The 16,473-nt window shown below is 42.3% G+C and overlaps 1 protein-coding gene across 1 annotated transcript; it reads right to left on the reverse strand.

The window, feature by feature from the left end:
* Positions 1–3: 3 nt before the first annotated feature.
* csrp2 (cysteine and glycine-rich protein 2) lies at positions 4–9,383 on the reverse strand. The gene is made up of 6 exons (XM_072377996.1): positions 9,270–9,383; positions 7,882–8,010; positions 4,671–4,839; positions 3,571–3,700; positions 1,951–2,044; positions 4–215 (listed from the first exon to the last, which is right to left on the reverse strand). Exons 2-6 carry the CDS (start codon positions 7,991–7,993, stop codon positions 139–141), a joined length of 582 nt encoding a protein of 193 aa, XP_072234097.1. The 5' UTR covers positions 7,994–8,010; positions 9,270–9,383; the 3' UTR covers positions 4–138.
* Positions 9,384–16,473: the final 7,090 nt, after the last annotated feature.

A 16,473-nucleotide genomic window follows, 5' to 3' on the forward strand; every position in this document is an offset into this window, starting at 1 on the left:
ATCTGGTTTGTTTATGTGTTTATTTGTAACAAGAGCATCTATTCCAGCATGAAAGCACTTTTGGGAGGGAACACAAGGAAGGGGTCTGTGAAATGAGGATTGTATAAAAGGGATCGTGGGTGGGATCCTACTGAGGCATCACTGAGCGTGAACCAGAGCACCGGCGCCTTGGCCGTAACCGAACCCCTTGGGCCCGAAGTTCTTGGCGTAACATGCTGCAGAGGAAAAGAAGAAACGTTAACAAGCTGCAGGCTTTACTGTGTTCCAACGTGAACTACCTTTGAAAACTTGACACGTACCGCAGGTTGATCTCAGGAAAACCGCACCTCCTCAGCCTGAACGTCATTGAGGCAATCGCTTGTTTTCTTTTTTTTTTTTTTTAAACAATCAGGTGCCGCAGAAACGAGCAGTAAACACCAGACATATTCTTACCCTTTATAGTGTTAATCTGGTACCTATTTACACACTTCAACCAGCTTCAAGAGGACACGTCTTGACTCTTTAAAACAATATTCATCAGCTTCACACAAAACATGTCGGTCTGCCACGTGGAGCCGGATAGGCCGTGTTGTCTCTGGTGACAATGTCTCTTTATGAGGTTGAGGCTGGTCGGAGTCAGAAAACCACTTAAGTAGTGCTGGTGAGAACTGTGGAGATCCGTCACAGGGCTCAAGTGTCATCACTGCTGCAAACATGATGGCTATTCAACCCGATAGAAATCTGGGATTTGGAGCACCGCCAAGCATACGGTTGATCGCCTCCACACCCAGTATGTTCCCATCATTAGTGTTTGTTTATTCATGCATTATTAGCTGCTATCAATAGCTATTACGCCATGTCACTATTACATTTGAATATTGGCAGGAAATATCTGACATAGGAGCAGCTTTGCCCTTTTCTTTTCTATTTTACACTTAAAAATGTTTGGTAAAGCCATGTCAACACGTGTCATAACAGGTTCTCAAATCTGAGGCAGCAAAAAAGAAGAATTATTAATAACATCGCCAGTAATTCCAGGGCAGCGTTGACCACCTGAAGCCTGAGCACAGGTCTCACCTGCCAAAACAGATAATACCACTGTATTTGTGTGTGTGTATTCCAGAAAATCCGGTTTATATCACAATGGCATGTTAAGTTCAGCCTCACTCCCCCGGGTTTTGGTAAGACAAATGCAGGATTTGGATTTGAGTCCATTCTATTCGCAGGAGCTTTATTTTCCCAGCATGACAACTTCCATTTGGCTTTTTCCGTCATCTTAAAACTCTTCACGATGAGATAGAAACAGCATCCAGATGTTTCATTAAACAGAGACGGGGTTATGTGTCTGTTACAGGACAGCAAGTCGGGAGACAAAAAAAAAAACAAATTGGTAACAGCAGCAGAGCTCGAGCTTTAGAGCCAAGATGCAACATTCCTGCTCATCGTTTCATTATGACGTCCAGCAAACCTCCACCTGCTGACGTCTGCGTGACTCACAGTGTGTCTATGTCCTCTGTTTAACCAAACTATTCAATCTCACTGTGGTAAGAAGAGACAACATTGTGGGAGATAGAATTGCAGATGTTTCTAAATAGCTGTTAGCAGAACAGGGCCGATGGCGTAACCCTTGGATGACGCTAACAACAGCATCTGACATGCGTGTTTTGTTATGCGGGAACCGGTTCATCAAGGTCTCCATCCCATTACCTGCCAATCGGGTCTTAATTTGGAAGCGCAGTTGACTGAACAGTGATGTGGAAACGAGCAGTTAATCATTTATCAATTATCGTGAGCCAGTTCCAACACAAACAGGACTGACAGTCAACTGTTAAAAGTCAGTGGCTGTAAGCTTTACCTAACCAGACTGAAATCAAGAGACTGATGCAATGTTTTGCTTGTTATGACTGGGTTTCAAATACAGTATTTGTTGTCAAGCTGCAAGGAAATCTAAGATGCTTAGTTTCATCTCACCTTTGCAGTAGATTTCTCCGTCCTTCTCGGTCTGAGTGGTCGACTCCAGGCTTTTGCCACACTTTGCACAGCGGAAACAGTTCTTATGCCATGGCTACGAGAGACATAAACACAGAATACAAAGTTCATGCTTTCATTGGCATCCGCTGAAGTCAGCTTTTGCGCTATGTACCATAAGTTATTAGGCTTGTGCGATGTTAAAGCTCAAAGAAAAATATCACTTTCACAGATGATAAATGCAGATGTTTCTCGGATCACATTTAACCATTTCCCTCGTAAAAAGAAAATAAAACATCAAAGAAACTCCCCACACAGCCTTTCTGAATGTCTTCATTACACAGAAAATTACAGGTTATGATTCATCAGTGAGTGGGGCCTTTCCTCCCATTAGGAAACGCTATGACAACTCTGCTTCTGATGGCATCAGCTGCAATAAATCAGTTTGTTTGTAAGCCCACAAGGCTTCAGCTACGGGAAGCAGTCCACGCCCTTTTTTTTTTTATTAAAACATAAATCTTTTCTATTCTGCAGACAGGGTTTGTATGCGAGCATCTGTTCTGAAACAAGAGCACATCCTGCTGGATCCACGCGTCTAAAACAAATAGCGAGGCTCGTGACATCATCAGCTGTCACGTCAAGGTCTCGTGTGAAAAACGGCAGCTGTTCGGAAAAAACTCGCATCCTAACTTTGTGGAACAGCTTCAATCGGAAAAACAGATTTCGTGTTCTCTCATTAGGAAAGACCACACCAAACATCCAGCGTGTGGTTCGGCGCTGTGCACCATGTGCGTTCAATCCAGTCTAACAACTTCCATCCATGTGGTTTTTGATGCAGATCGTGCTCACGTTGTATTCAAGAAACCAACGGTTCCTGGCTCGGAGGGTTGATTTCTGCCGGCGCGGTTTATGCTCAAACAGTATTTTGATAGCTTGTCAAAACAGAACTTGCAATATGTGTGTCCGTAATGTTAAATTCACTCTACAGCTTAGAATCTGTGAAACAGTTTTGAGCTTTTTTTCATTGGAGCAAGATGGTTATCATCCATTTATCATCGTCATTCATCTTCACCCACTGACCTACAATAGCTGCTCTTATGGGAAATACGTGGGTAGAAATACTCTGTGATAATAGTCCAAAATGTCTCATTTTTAGTGGCTTTTAACTGATTTTGAAACATTAGTAATAAGGGCCCTTTATTTGGAGGTGGTGCTAATGTGGTTCATCTCACCCTTTGAGCACATAAGGCCATTACTTGAGGCTCTGTGAGAGTGTAACTGATATGTTCAATATCTTATAAACATTTTATTATCAGAAATGTAAAAAAAAAATGAACAGAACTATGCGATTTCTGGAGAAATTGCAGCGTGATTACTGAGACTGCCCGACCCTGGTCTCCAGCTAACTGTTAAAAAGTTTAAGCTGAATCCATCGGAGTGTATGCAAAGCAAGGAAACTGATCAAATATCCATCGGCTGTGAGCTCCAAATGGCGGCAGAGGTTGCCATGGTGACAGCAAGCGCAGCATTCTGTCTCACTCAGAATGAAAATTCCCCAAAATATTCAAGCGGTAAATCGGTTACCATGAGTGAGAGTTAATGTCTTTGGTCAAAAACCCTCACCTTGCCTGCTCCCATGATCTTCTCCGCTGCATAGACAGAGTCTCCGCACCGCGCACATTTCTCCGAGCCGCCGAACTTCTGGGCGAATTTGGACGGGTTGGGGTTAGTGGTGGGTCTGTGCGTGTGAGTCCTGGAGGGAGGGAGGAGGAGATAGAAAAAAAATGGACATGACAAAAAAACTGTTAGAAAATCTTTAACTTAGACAGTCTCTTAGAGCCTCCTCCATTCTTTCAACATTTACCAGCAAGTTTGACCGACTGAATACCTGCAGAGTCGAACAAACTTTAATTTGTACGGTCGAAAAACGTCAAAAACGGAAATCTGCTAAAGCCGCCTCCTCTTCAAACTGTTCAGTCATTAGAGGGAAAGTGAGCAGGGCACCCTGGGGCCCCCCGGAACAGTGCTTATTGAGGGGTGACTGCCCGCCCCAGTGGCCCCTGAATGGAGCCCTTTGTGGAGGAGGACAGAGAGTAAGGGTGAGCAGGAGCTTTCTGGTTACATAATAAACTGTTTCATAACTACGATCACCTGATATCTGGGGCAGGACAGCCGCTCTTGAGTAGGTGTGTGTTTTTCTCTTTTTTTTTGTCTGCAGAGACATAACGTAACGTAGACTTTTGGAGTCTAACGCACTCATTACAAAACAACATTCTCTCAAATTGTATAAGAGAAACCAGACTGCTTGTCCAGAAAGTGGACTCATCCTCTTTGATCTAAACTGTCCATCAAACCAAGTGGGAGCTGCTTGAACAAAGCTCGATTTGATAAAATCGGTAGAATATCTACTCATATTACCGCCAAGGTTTGCCTCTCTAAGCTCTTGCGGTTCAGTTAGTGAGAAAGAGTTGATGAGAGGGGCAGATTTCAGGGAAAAAAACACAAGCCATGTCTATCGGGTGTGCTGAAGCATTACAAGAATGTAACTGGCATCTGATAAGTTTGCTAACATTTCAAATCAAGGATGTATTATTACTGACATTAACGGCTGTTTAAATTGTGCCTGGTGACATCATAGTCATGATTAGTTACTTGAATGATTAGGCAGCTTAGTACATCCAGTACTGTGTAACACTCTGATCTCATACTGCGGTCCAGCTTACTCTTCAGGTTTGATTCCCAGCCGCTCTCCTCGGTCCATGTTGAGTGTTCCTGCTCCCTGTCCGTAGCCGTAGCCTTTAGGACCGTATTTCTTCCCATAGCACGACTTGCAGTAGATCTCCTGGTCATGAATAGCCAGTGTGGTGCTGTCTAAACCCTTCCTGCAGACCACTGCGGACACACAGCGACGGGCAGAAAAGTGTTGGTGAATTAGTATTTTTAACCAGACAGATATCTGAAATATAGGCAGGTGAAATACAGAAAGACGCCAACTGCTGGAGATTTACTCAAGTATTTAAAGGAGTTTAAACATTCGCTTGAGTGAGTAATAGTTTCCGGAGGGGTCACTAGAAGCGTTTCCTGAGCTGTGAGTGTTTGAACAATGAAGCTGTAAGACAGAAGTGTCTTCAGACTGAATCATGAAATTCCTGTTTAGAGGTAAAGGTCAGAAAAAAAAAGACAAATCTAAGTAATTCATCTACAAAGAGGACATATGGGTCTGTGTGAGGAAACGTATAAGACATTCAGCCAGGATTTCATTAGAGCACAGCGACAGTTTGGAAATGCTTTAAATGGCCGTGAGTTGACACATTGTCTTAATGGGCTGCTTTTCACTCAAGATTTCTGACGTGTTTAGCCGTCAGACGAAAGAAACCGGAAAATATGGGAACAACAGCGATCTTGTAGGGCATTCAGCTGTATTAAAATATACAGAGGCCCATTGAGCATATACATGATTGGAACATTGATCTCTTCATCTGTGTTAGTGTGCCTTTTGGAAGTTCGATTTTTGTATGATTTCAGTGGATCAACATGTTCACATTGAACAGAGAAAATATATAAAATGTTGTGGGTACTTAATTTAAGAAAGAGTAAACATGTTGCAGCTAATCAAGTTCATTCTCAACAGCTCAGACACATAATTGGGTATAAAAAGAGCACCTTAAAGAGCCTCTCAGACATAAAGAAGGGAAGGGGTTCGGCAACCTCATATCGATTATTCCTTTATCTGCAGTACATGCTATCATCATGAAATTTAGACAATCTACAGACATATTGTTGAACAAGGAACAGAGCGGAAAACCAATAGTTGATACCCGTGATATTAAAAATATCCATTTTTGCATGGGCTCAAGAACACTTCCAGAAATAATTGATCTGTTTGCCATCCACAAATGCAGGTTAAAGCTCAAAATGCAACCAACAAGCTATATGTGATCCAAAAGCACTTCTGTATACACAAAGCTCATTTAAAATGGTATGAGTGGAAAGCTGCTTTGAGGTCAGAGAAATCAAAATTAGAAAATCGCTTTAGATGCCCTCCTGATTTTATCACAGCTCAGTTCAAAAGCCTGCACCTCTGGTGGAACGGGCAATTTGCAATTCCTTTTTCAGGGAAGGCTTTGCGTATTTCAGCAAGATAGCGCCAAAGCGCACACCGCATCTGTGATAACAGCATGGTTTAGTGGTAGAAGAATCTGGTGCTGAACTGACCTGCCTGCAGTCCAGACCTTTCACCTGCTGAGCAGCTACAACCTTATATCAGACAAGAATAGGACAGCTGAACTTCTCTCGCTAAAATCTGGTTTCCTCAGTTCCCAGACATTTACAGACCTTTGTTAAAAGCAGAGTGGATGCTACGCTGTGTTTAACATGGCTCCGTCTCAACTTTTTTGAGACATGCTCAAATGAAGTTTGCAAATCATTGTATCCTGTTTTTACTTACATTTAACAACTTTCTGTCACAATTGTTTTGTATTACACATCTATAACACAAATATGTCAAATATTGACATGCCAAGAGGGTAAAAAAAAACAACTTTCAATCAATTTAGTCCGTTCATGAATTCAGTTCATTCATTTTTAGGAAGGTTTCTACTTGAAGAATGCCTTTCCTGAAAAAGAAACAAAGGCACTGCAGCTGCCTGAGACTTCACACATCAAGCTCCTTTGGGGTCAACACACAATGGCCTTTTCTGTGTGCTTGTCTGATACTGGTTTAAGATTTCACACGAATGGCTGGCAAAAATGTCTCCATTTAGGACTTTAATCCTCTCGCCAACGCTTGCATGCTCCAATAGTTGCGCACATCCCATCAACTGGCCTTCGAATTCTTACATTTCGTCATCTCTCTTTGTTACAATCAAGATTTCTATGGGGTTTTTGTGTCACAATATCTCTCCTCCTCCCCCTCCGCGGTCCATTTACATCATTAATCTCAATTCCAGAGGCCCTGACTATCAACAAATTGACACAGTGTCATATGAGGCCCTGTTTTCAACAGGGTGACCTCTCTGCGTGCACAAAGGCGTCTTTCATGCACTGAAATAATAAAAGTATGAAATGTCAAAACTGGGAAAGATGCGGAAAGGTCAAAGAAGAGTCATAGACACCGAGTATCTTTGCTGATCCTGTTCTGGTGGAGTTTTAGACAGATCCACCTTTGTAGCGCAACTGTTCTGAAAAAAAGGGAAACATTTGGCCTATTGATGGCAGACAAACTCAGTTTCTCTTGATAAAAGCCACTTTTCAAAGATGGTTCAGGATGGGGACAACCCCCCCCCATTGGACACACTAACAGTAAAGAAGTGCGAACTCGACAACCTCATGACCAGCGGAGAAATGTCGGTGCAAACATTCCTTGATGAGCTGAGGAGGTGAAACTGAGTTCACGCCTCTAGTTTCTCTCCCCGGTGTTTCATGGAAAACAGGCCAACAGATGTCCTCCCATAATCCGAATAAACAAATATGTGCAGGTTAATGTAACAGCGATTACAGCAAGCCTGAGATTTCCATGATTACAGTGAAGACTCTTAGCAGACAGCCTCTGTTAAAATGCTTGATCTGATGGAGCTGATTGCTCAATAGCAAAAGCAAACCACAACTATGATAATGTTGCAAAGAAAAGTCTGAATGTATTACACTGATGAGGTGGCTATATCAAATCTGAAAGTTCCAGTGGCTTAGTTCATTTACAACAAGGTCATCAATGCCAGTGCAATACCATAACAATAACCATAGATTCATAAAGAAGAGAAAACCGGTGATTCAGAGTCAAAAGCATTTCCTAGATGTCAGGACTTTCAGTCTCTGGCTAAATGCAAGGGCAGATCATTGGACCGCATACAGCCTGTGTGGAAACCCAATCCAAAGTATGTTGTAAAAGCATTATAAAGCAGTTAGCAGCACTAAGCGTTTCCCAGCCATACTCACTGCAGAGGAAACAGCATTTGTGGAAACTCTTCCCATCACACTGCACCTCCTCAGCGTGGTAAACTGTTCCGCGGCACGCTGCGCACTTGTTGCCTCCTCCCCAGTTTGGCATTGTGTGTGTGTGTTTTCCTGGGAAGAAAGAGTGAGATGATGTGAGAGTCTGTTCCTCTTGGTCTTATTTTGACATCTCTGGATACTCGGATTTCTCAGTCCTCTACAAAAAGGACTTAGAGGGATCATTGTGAAATGAAAAAAAAACACTCCAGGCCACAACAGCCACCATGAAGACCACATAAACACAACTGCGCAAACAAGGCCAGCCCAAAGACAGGGCAGACTAATACCCTGAGGAATGTGTGCGGGGCGCCGTGCCTAAAGGCTTTTGTTGCTTGAGCTGTAAGACAAGAGAAAAAAACTACCAAATTAGTATTTTTTTTACTCACTGTGCCACGCTTTAGAGCCACAATTAGAGCCACTCCTACTTAAGAAATATGTCAGAGGTGCTTTGATGCTCAAGAGATAAATGTATCATTTAAGACTCTGGCAAACAAAGCCTGCAGTGGAGTTCTGCTTTAGAGACTATAGTTTAAATGCTGTGACAGTAACTGATTGGAAGCTAAGCACAGAGAGCTGGAAACTGTTAATCATGTCAGTAAATCCTCCCCCCAGCTGGATTCGAGACCACAGAACAAGCCCCAGCTTGGGAGGGGATCGAAACACCACTGTTACCTTTAATTTTTTACTCGGGCTTCATGCGATGAGAGGGTCGGTGTAGGCTTAAAAAATAATAATAATAATAAAAATTGCATTATCATTGAAGCCTTTCAGATGAGAAAGTCGAGAATTCGACAGAGACTCCGCTTTTTTGGCAGTCAAAATGGCATTGGACCACATTTTTACACTTGTTTTTAGAGGACTAGTGTCCGTGTACACTGCAACTTTTCAGGAGCGCGAGCACATTTCTTAAACTGACTGAAATGACATTCATTTCGATCTATATTTCCACCTTTACCAAATGGTTTCACGTCGCGTGACAAAGGCTATATATCACCATAGTAAAAAAAAAAAAAAGTAATAAACTGTTAAAACTGCACATTTAAAACTAATGTAAGTTATATGTGTTTTAGCTGCCGCGTTTACTGCACTGGCTTTTGCCTTCAGGTGCGTATGAAATACAAGTATGAAAAAAAAGATGAAGGCGTCTTCGTCGTCTTCATCGAGTTTCGGACTTTTTTTTTTTCGGACAGCTTAACCGATTTATATTTTCAGCCACCTTTTTTTCCTTTTAAATCTCTTCCTCGGGTACACATGGCAAATACGTACTAATATATCCCAATTGTCAATTAAACAATTAACAATAAATAAAAAATAAAAAATATATAATTTACCTTGGTCCAGATGTGAAAGTGGGCTGAGGTCCAGCTCAGAGTGTTAACCGTGTATCCAGATGGGTTCGGTACCTTGGACGCAGACTTTACTACACTGACTGACTCACACATGCCACATACTCCTCATATCTACTGTTTCGCTGGGAGGGAGGAGCCTTCGAGGGGCGTGAACTCACCACTGCTGCCTTTCAGTGTTGTCGGAAAGAATTCGACGGCGCGGATGAGGACGCTGTGTAACCGCAACGTTACACCTGGACCGGGGAAAAGTGGGACCGTTGTAAAGGCAGAGGGGTATTTGACTCGAGTAGGCACCTTATAATGGGTTGTGGAACAATGTAGCAGGTAACTGAAGAATTATTTCCCCTCAGGGCCACGCTGGAAGAGTATGAGAAGTGCTGTCCTATTGGAAGTATTAGGGTTGTCGCAGAAACACTTGATGAAAATAGGCATATGGTTTATTGCTCTCAAACAAAACAAACACTCAAAAATAGCCTAAATAAGAGTCATACGGGATACACGGGAAAGGAAAATGACAGTAGACCCCCTACTGATGGCTTATCTTGCTGTAAATGTAGCTTCTAAATAAAAAAATGCGCTTTTAAAGCACCCCTGCTGCGACAATCTCTTCAAACTACCAGTTATCCTGCCCCCAGCTGGAGACATGATATAATAACCGGTTGTTCACGTTGCCTTGCAAGCAGGGATAGACGTTTCGCAACATTAAAAAGAGCCTTAAAAAAGAAGGTTATGGCCGACATCACAATTCAGCAGTCCAGAACTCGTTCAAACAAATGTTCAGCAGATGTTTGCAAAGGTGTAAAGTGGTGCAACGGTGAGGGATTGTGCACAGTTTGGCAGTGCATATGATGCAGGGAGTGTACTGTTATAAAACCTGAAACCTGTACTTTCATGCCAAGGTTTTTGCTGATTACAGACCTTACAAACGCAGTCAATTGGATCAAACCGGCTCGTGCCGCAATTTTGCCCATTTATGGCATTCACTTAAAAAAAACACCTTTACAATAGACTACTCAAACAAAAAGTAACAAATCAACCTGAGAGTGTCGGCAATGTCTCAGTCATCAGGTTTTCAGACTGACTCGTCATTTTCATCACTGAATCTATTCCAAATCAGTAACCATAGATTCAGTTATTGATTCAGATGAATTTGCAGTTACGTGCACATGTCATGTACCAACATTTTGCTAACGGTGGAATATATATCAAATGTTGAAAAGTGAGACATTTTACTCTGTCATGGAAAACATTAGGCCGTCTTGAATTTACTGTCAGAAACACCTCTGAAGAAGGTTGGGACAGGTTCATGTTTGCCGCTGTCAAGTCAAACTAGGAAAGTAAAGCGTCGATCAAAAGGAATGAGCTGACAAATAAAGGAAGGTAATTGAGCAGTAAAGATCACTTCCACTTAAATAACATACGTAACATCCAAGGAGGAACAATTGCGCGGTCGCCCATGTGCAGCCCGGACTCATAACAGCGGCGCACGGGCTCAGGACGGAAAGAAAGGAGTAACGGAGCCATCGAGACGCCGCCGAAGTGAGATGCTGGTGGCGGCCTGTTTGAAATTCACAACCTGTCCTACTGGAAACAGGAGCAAAACCAGAGAGGCAGCCGGTAAGCAGCAGGACTTGAAGTCCTGGACTGTTTGTTGCCCTGTGCCGGTTTCGGCAGTGTTAGCTTAGTAGGGGTCGGTTGCTCGGCAACATTTGGCTCGGCCATTAACCCTTGAATAACATGTGGCTAGTATACTTATCTTCAAAATGTTTATTTATTTACAAGTATAACTGTTAGAACACACGAAGTGGTTAAAAAAATTGTGAAGCACTGATATTAATTTTATTTTATTTTATGTTCATATTTGCATCCCAGGCACCACTACAGACAGGCTAGTGGTTTACATAGATTAAGACTGGGCTGTTGCTTTGTGGAGGCCGAGTGCAAGACTTCAGAGTAAACCAAGTCAGCGTCCCCATGCTACTTTACGACGCCCGGGTGTCCACCCTGTTAGCCCAGGCTGATGATGGAGTGGCTGGAACCTTGCTCAGGATGAGGAGGAAGGCATGGGTCGTAAAGGGGAGGAGAATCGCCCAAAAGGTTGCCGATGGATGCATAGAAATGTCAACAAATAATGGGTGACTTGCCGCCAGAAAGAACTGAGCCTGCTGCATCTGTTGACCTTTTTCGGACCTTCCTACCTACGTGAAAGATGACATCAAGAAAAGAGTGACGCTGAAGATCAGGGGAGTTGTCTTCGGCTGCATGGTCAGCAGACCATGCACTCAAAACTAGTCAACGGAAGGTTTCAAAGGTTCATAGCAGTCAGAGACACCAGGGTACTGAGCGGGGAGGACTGCATCCAGTATGTCACACCCCATACCATCCGACTTGGTTGAGTATCTCAGAGTGGGGATGTCAGAACTTTTGACTTTTCCCCCTACCCCTTCAAGAGACTCCAAGCAATGCAGGCAGCAGTGACAAGGAGGAGCTGGAGCCAACTCGTTGGTCTGAACTTGTTTTCTCCCGTGCTTATTTGATACTTGAATGTAATTTCGCTAACGTTACTTATTAATTATAATAAGCTGTAGTACATTTTTACTCTAGCTACACATGAAAAATAGCATTAACAATTACCTGTAATACTGACCTCTGTCGCTAGCCATTATTGATGCCATAATGGTTGAATGCGTACCCACAGTAAGTTTTAAATAGTATTGCATATTAATAACCTGTTTTATACTTCGGAATCAAACGTTAAACGGAAAAATACTTACATTTGTACATTAAATTTTCCTCCCGTCCGTCTGCCATCCCTTCCGCGCAGCCCAGAGAATTTCTGGCAATGCATTGTGGGATATCTTGTGACCATCGGATAGTTACTGTATTTCGCGGTGAATTGTGGGATACATTCAGTGCACTATATAGTGAACATCAATAATCACTAAACATTCGGACACCACTACAAAATGGCGTGGTCACTATATAGTGAATAGGGAGTGACTTCGGACACAGCCCCTGACTCTTAAAAGAATCGGAATCGAGAATCGTTAGGAATCGGAACCAGAATCGTTCAAATTCAAACGATACCAAACCCTAGTCCCAGAGTCATTGTGGACAGCTGTGATTTTGTCTGAGGAACTCGCCTTTGTGTGCTTTGTTTTGTTTTTTTAATTAATGCAAGTATTTGGTCCACGCTTGCTTTTCAGCCTGCCTCAGTTGATACTTAGTTGATGTTTAGTTTGTTATAACTTAGACTTCTCTGTTTGTACCTGGAGATTAGGCCAGGGATTAGTCTAACCCTCTCATACAAAACTCACACACTCACACTGTTAGTAATTTATTTTATTCAGTTTTTATTTAGTTTTAGAGAGGCTACTCTCTGTCTGTGTTTTGCTCTATGCAGGTTTTTGTTTGTTCATTTTCTCATCAGCGAATGTAAGATTGGTTTTAATAACTCAAAGTTGGGATTTCCTTGTGTTATCTTCATTCATTTATTGCTTTGAGTAGCACCTGTTGGGCCTCAATTTCTTTGTTTTTATGAGATCTTTCTCCGTGAAGTAGTTGCGGTGTTCCTTTTATTCCTTTTATTTTTAATTCTTATGCAAACTCAATACATACTTTTAAGTCTTTTAAGTTATCTATGTTACAATTCCTATGTACAAACTCCAAGAATTCAACCCACATTTGGATTTAAAATATTTTCAGTTTGATTATATCCCATTTGGACCACACTCATTTGTAGTATGGCCAATAGAAATAAAAACATGAAAATACAATAAATTCACAACTATAGGGAACATTTGGAGCATCAGTACATACAGATATAAATGGATACTTAACAGGTGGCACTGAGGTCTATTTATCAGTTAGTAATTTAGTTCAATCTGGATTAAATGACCAACAGGCCAATGCCATACAGTGACATATTGCATATGTAATAAACATAAATGTTTATATTTCGAAGAGAGTAGAGGTACTCTCAGATAGAATTACTTTTAGATGGTTGGGAATGAAAACGCCTCTCTGGAGGTCCTTGGATAGGTTCAGCAGGCTCCCTGTTGGCAGTTGGTGTCCTCTGGAGAGCTGAGAGAGTCGAATCTGGTTTCATCATTTGCTGCAGCCCATTGTTAAAGTCCTTGCTGTCTTTTGTCTCTTTCCTTCCTTCGCTTCTTTCAGTCTCGACTTTCTCCTCTTTGACGCTGCGATTCCTCTCGCAAAGCTGTGTTACGTGAGCTGATTTTTCTTGCGGCACTGCATAACCTTCTGCGCTGGTTGCTTTGTGGCTGTCCTCCATGCTTTTAAAATTCAAGAGTTCTTTGTGAAGTTTCTGAATTTTCTGGGAGAGACAAAGATTCTCGGTGTGAATAATCATGACATCAGATTGGATTTCGTAACTCTGGCTGTTCAAAGTTTTAATTTGGTTGAGCTCGTTGTCAAGTCTCCCATATTCGGCCACCAGCTCGGCCCTTTTACCATTAACGGCAGCTATCTGACGTTTGATCGTATTAAATTCTTTAATCCAGGGTTTTGCACTTTCATACTGCTCCTTGAGTTCCTGGATTTTATATTGGAGTTTGTAGTTGTAATCCAGCATAGCCTTTTTTTCAGCTTTCACGGCTGAATACTGGAGCCTCATCCTTTCTTCACACTTAAGTTTGTCTTGCAAGTTCTGAAGCCTTTCCCCCAGATCTGTGTTGCTCAGGCGTAAAGACTGGTTCTCTCTCTCCTTTTTCTCAGACTTTTCCTTCAGGTGATCTCCTTTTAATGTTGCCTTCTGAAGTTCCTGAACCTGCTTTTGCAGTTGATTATTTTGCTGGGTCAGGGTTTTGTTCTCCATTTTTAGGTTCCTGTATTCTTCATCCAAAGCGGCAGGATCCTTGAGTTTTAAGTTGAGAGCTGCAATTTCTCTCTGGAGAGCAGTGTTGATTTGGACTAAGTTGTCCTTTCCCTCCTGTTCCATCTGACATTTTTCTTCCAAGGCTGTTTGTGCGAAATATTTCTCATTTAAGTGCTTTACTCGCTTTTTCAAGTGTTTGTTTACGTCACTTGCAGCCTTTCGCTCAGCTTTGAGTTCTTTGTATCTCTCCTGTAGATGCTGGCTACTTCCCAGCTCAGAGTTGATTTGATCCTTTTGCTGAGCCAGGGTGCCATTCTGTTGATTTATTGCTTGTGTTTCTTCAGTAACGGAATGCAGTTTGGAAAAAAAATTCTTTGATCCCTTATTGTCGTTTTCCTGAAGGGGTTTATACCCTTGAGAATCTGCTGGGATGAACCGTTTAAGCTGGAACATTTTTAGTTGTAGCTTGTTTTAGCTTTTGGCTTAATACTATAGGTGGATATTGGTCAATACAGTAAGCTCTGTGAAGAGTATACAGTGAAGATAGGCTTTCTGATTCCCAGTTAGAACAGAAATGAATTTAACAGAATGTGTATTCCAGAATGTACCCTATATGCAACTCTGATGTCATCAAAGGATGCCTTGTGACATCACATTCTTAACATGTAGCTCCACCCACAATCTGCCCAAATCAAAGAACATAATGATGTGTGAATGCGTGTCGTGCCCCCCCCCCCCCCCCCCCCCAAAAAAAAAAACAAAACAAAAAAAACATTGGAGACAGGCGCATTTGTTCCACCCTTGGGGTTCAATTCCGGGCCTGTTATTGTTTACCATCTATATTAATATAAATTAAATTAATTATGTGGTCTGCTACAGAAGCAGGAGATCTCTCAAAGCGTGACTTTCCCCGGTTCAGTGGAAATAACTGAACCGAATAACTTGGTGCATCGCCAAAGTTCCCTTTACAGGAGGCACAACCTCAGGGACCGCTTCATCAAATCTTCTGATGTCCTCCTCGGTCACCCAGAAGAACTTGATGTCAGATTTCTTCTCTGTTAGGAGGTTGTAAAAATCTTCTGGGGTCTGGACATCTTGACCCCTTTGGACAGCAGCGTCCGCAATACGCTTTACTGCACCGCCAACTCCATCGGGGGCGCCTTTGCCATGGGACTTCTCTGAGAAGTTCCATGTTACCTGCCGGAAGCCTGAGAGGAAGGGCAGGGTGCTGAGCAAATAAAAATTATTTTTATTGCGGTATTGGGTGACTGGACCATCACTCATCACATGCAGAATTGTAGGAGATGGATTGAAATTCTTCATCACATCCCTCAGCACTGGCTCCAAGTGGGTCCACACAGCTCTCTCATCATGCCGAAGGGATGCAGAGATTGTTGCATAGGACTGTGAGCCTGCTGCTGTATAAGCTACGCATGTATGGATTGTGTCCTGCTTCCGACTCCCTCCAAAATGAAAAGCCTGCACCTTTCTATTAAGTTTGCAGGAGAAATTCTCTGAAAAGTCCACATGGAGGACAATTTCATCTTCTCTTAAGCTTTCTTTTAAAGCCCTGCACTCTTTGGCTTGGTGCAACCAGTTGTAGTGGTGTTTGGCGAGGCTGTCGAGCTTCTGATTGAAAAGGGTCAACAGCTCAGCACATGTTCCAGTTTGTGTTTCTTTTAAAAAATTCATGTATGTTTTTGGCCCCTCTGACACAGATTTTCTGATCCACTGATGCCATGTCATGGTCTCTTCTGCCTGTGCCATTGGAATGTCAACTTCCTTATAACAGCATGTGGGACAGACTCAATACATGCATGTCTTGTTGTCTGGACTGCATACAATAAAAGACAAGAGCTGAGACATGCTCGTAGTTTTCAGGAGACCTTTCTGGTGCACTTTTTCGGCCAAGAGTTTGACATTCTCATGGTCTAAGCATGCACATGTACTCCTGTCTGATGATTTTGGCTGCGTTACAAAAAATGGACAATATCGAACAAACTGTCTGTAAGACAGCCTGTGAGACTTTTGCACTTCAGAATTATACTGCAGGTGGAGTTCAGTGAGGGGTTTAACTAATACACGTCTCTGTTGTTTGTTTTTGTTTTTTGTGACTGTGTCCTTTCTCCCTGGCAGTAAGCGACTGTTCTCATCTCGACAGAGGAAGTCTACAACTCTTTCTTTTCTCTGTATGGCCACTGGACTTGATCTGTCTCTTTCAGTAGATATAGCCTTTTGCTTAACAGACTTATTTTTCTTTAATCTTTCTATGCGTTTTCTTAACTTTTCAGACTCTTTTTTTGGCAGATTCCACTTCTCGTTTAATTTTTTGCATTTTCCTGCACAACT

This window comes from Leuresthes tenuis, unplaced genomic scaffold (assembly GCF_036924035.1).
Source record: "Leuresthes tenuis unplaced genomic scaffold, fLeuTen1.0.hap1 SCAF_23, whole genome shotgun sequence".
In the NCBI taxonomy this organism is placed as follows: domain Eukaryota; kingdom Metazoa; phylum Chordata; class Actinopteri; order Atheriniformes; family Atherinopsidae; genus Leuresthes; species Leuresthes tenuis.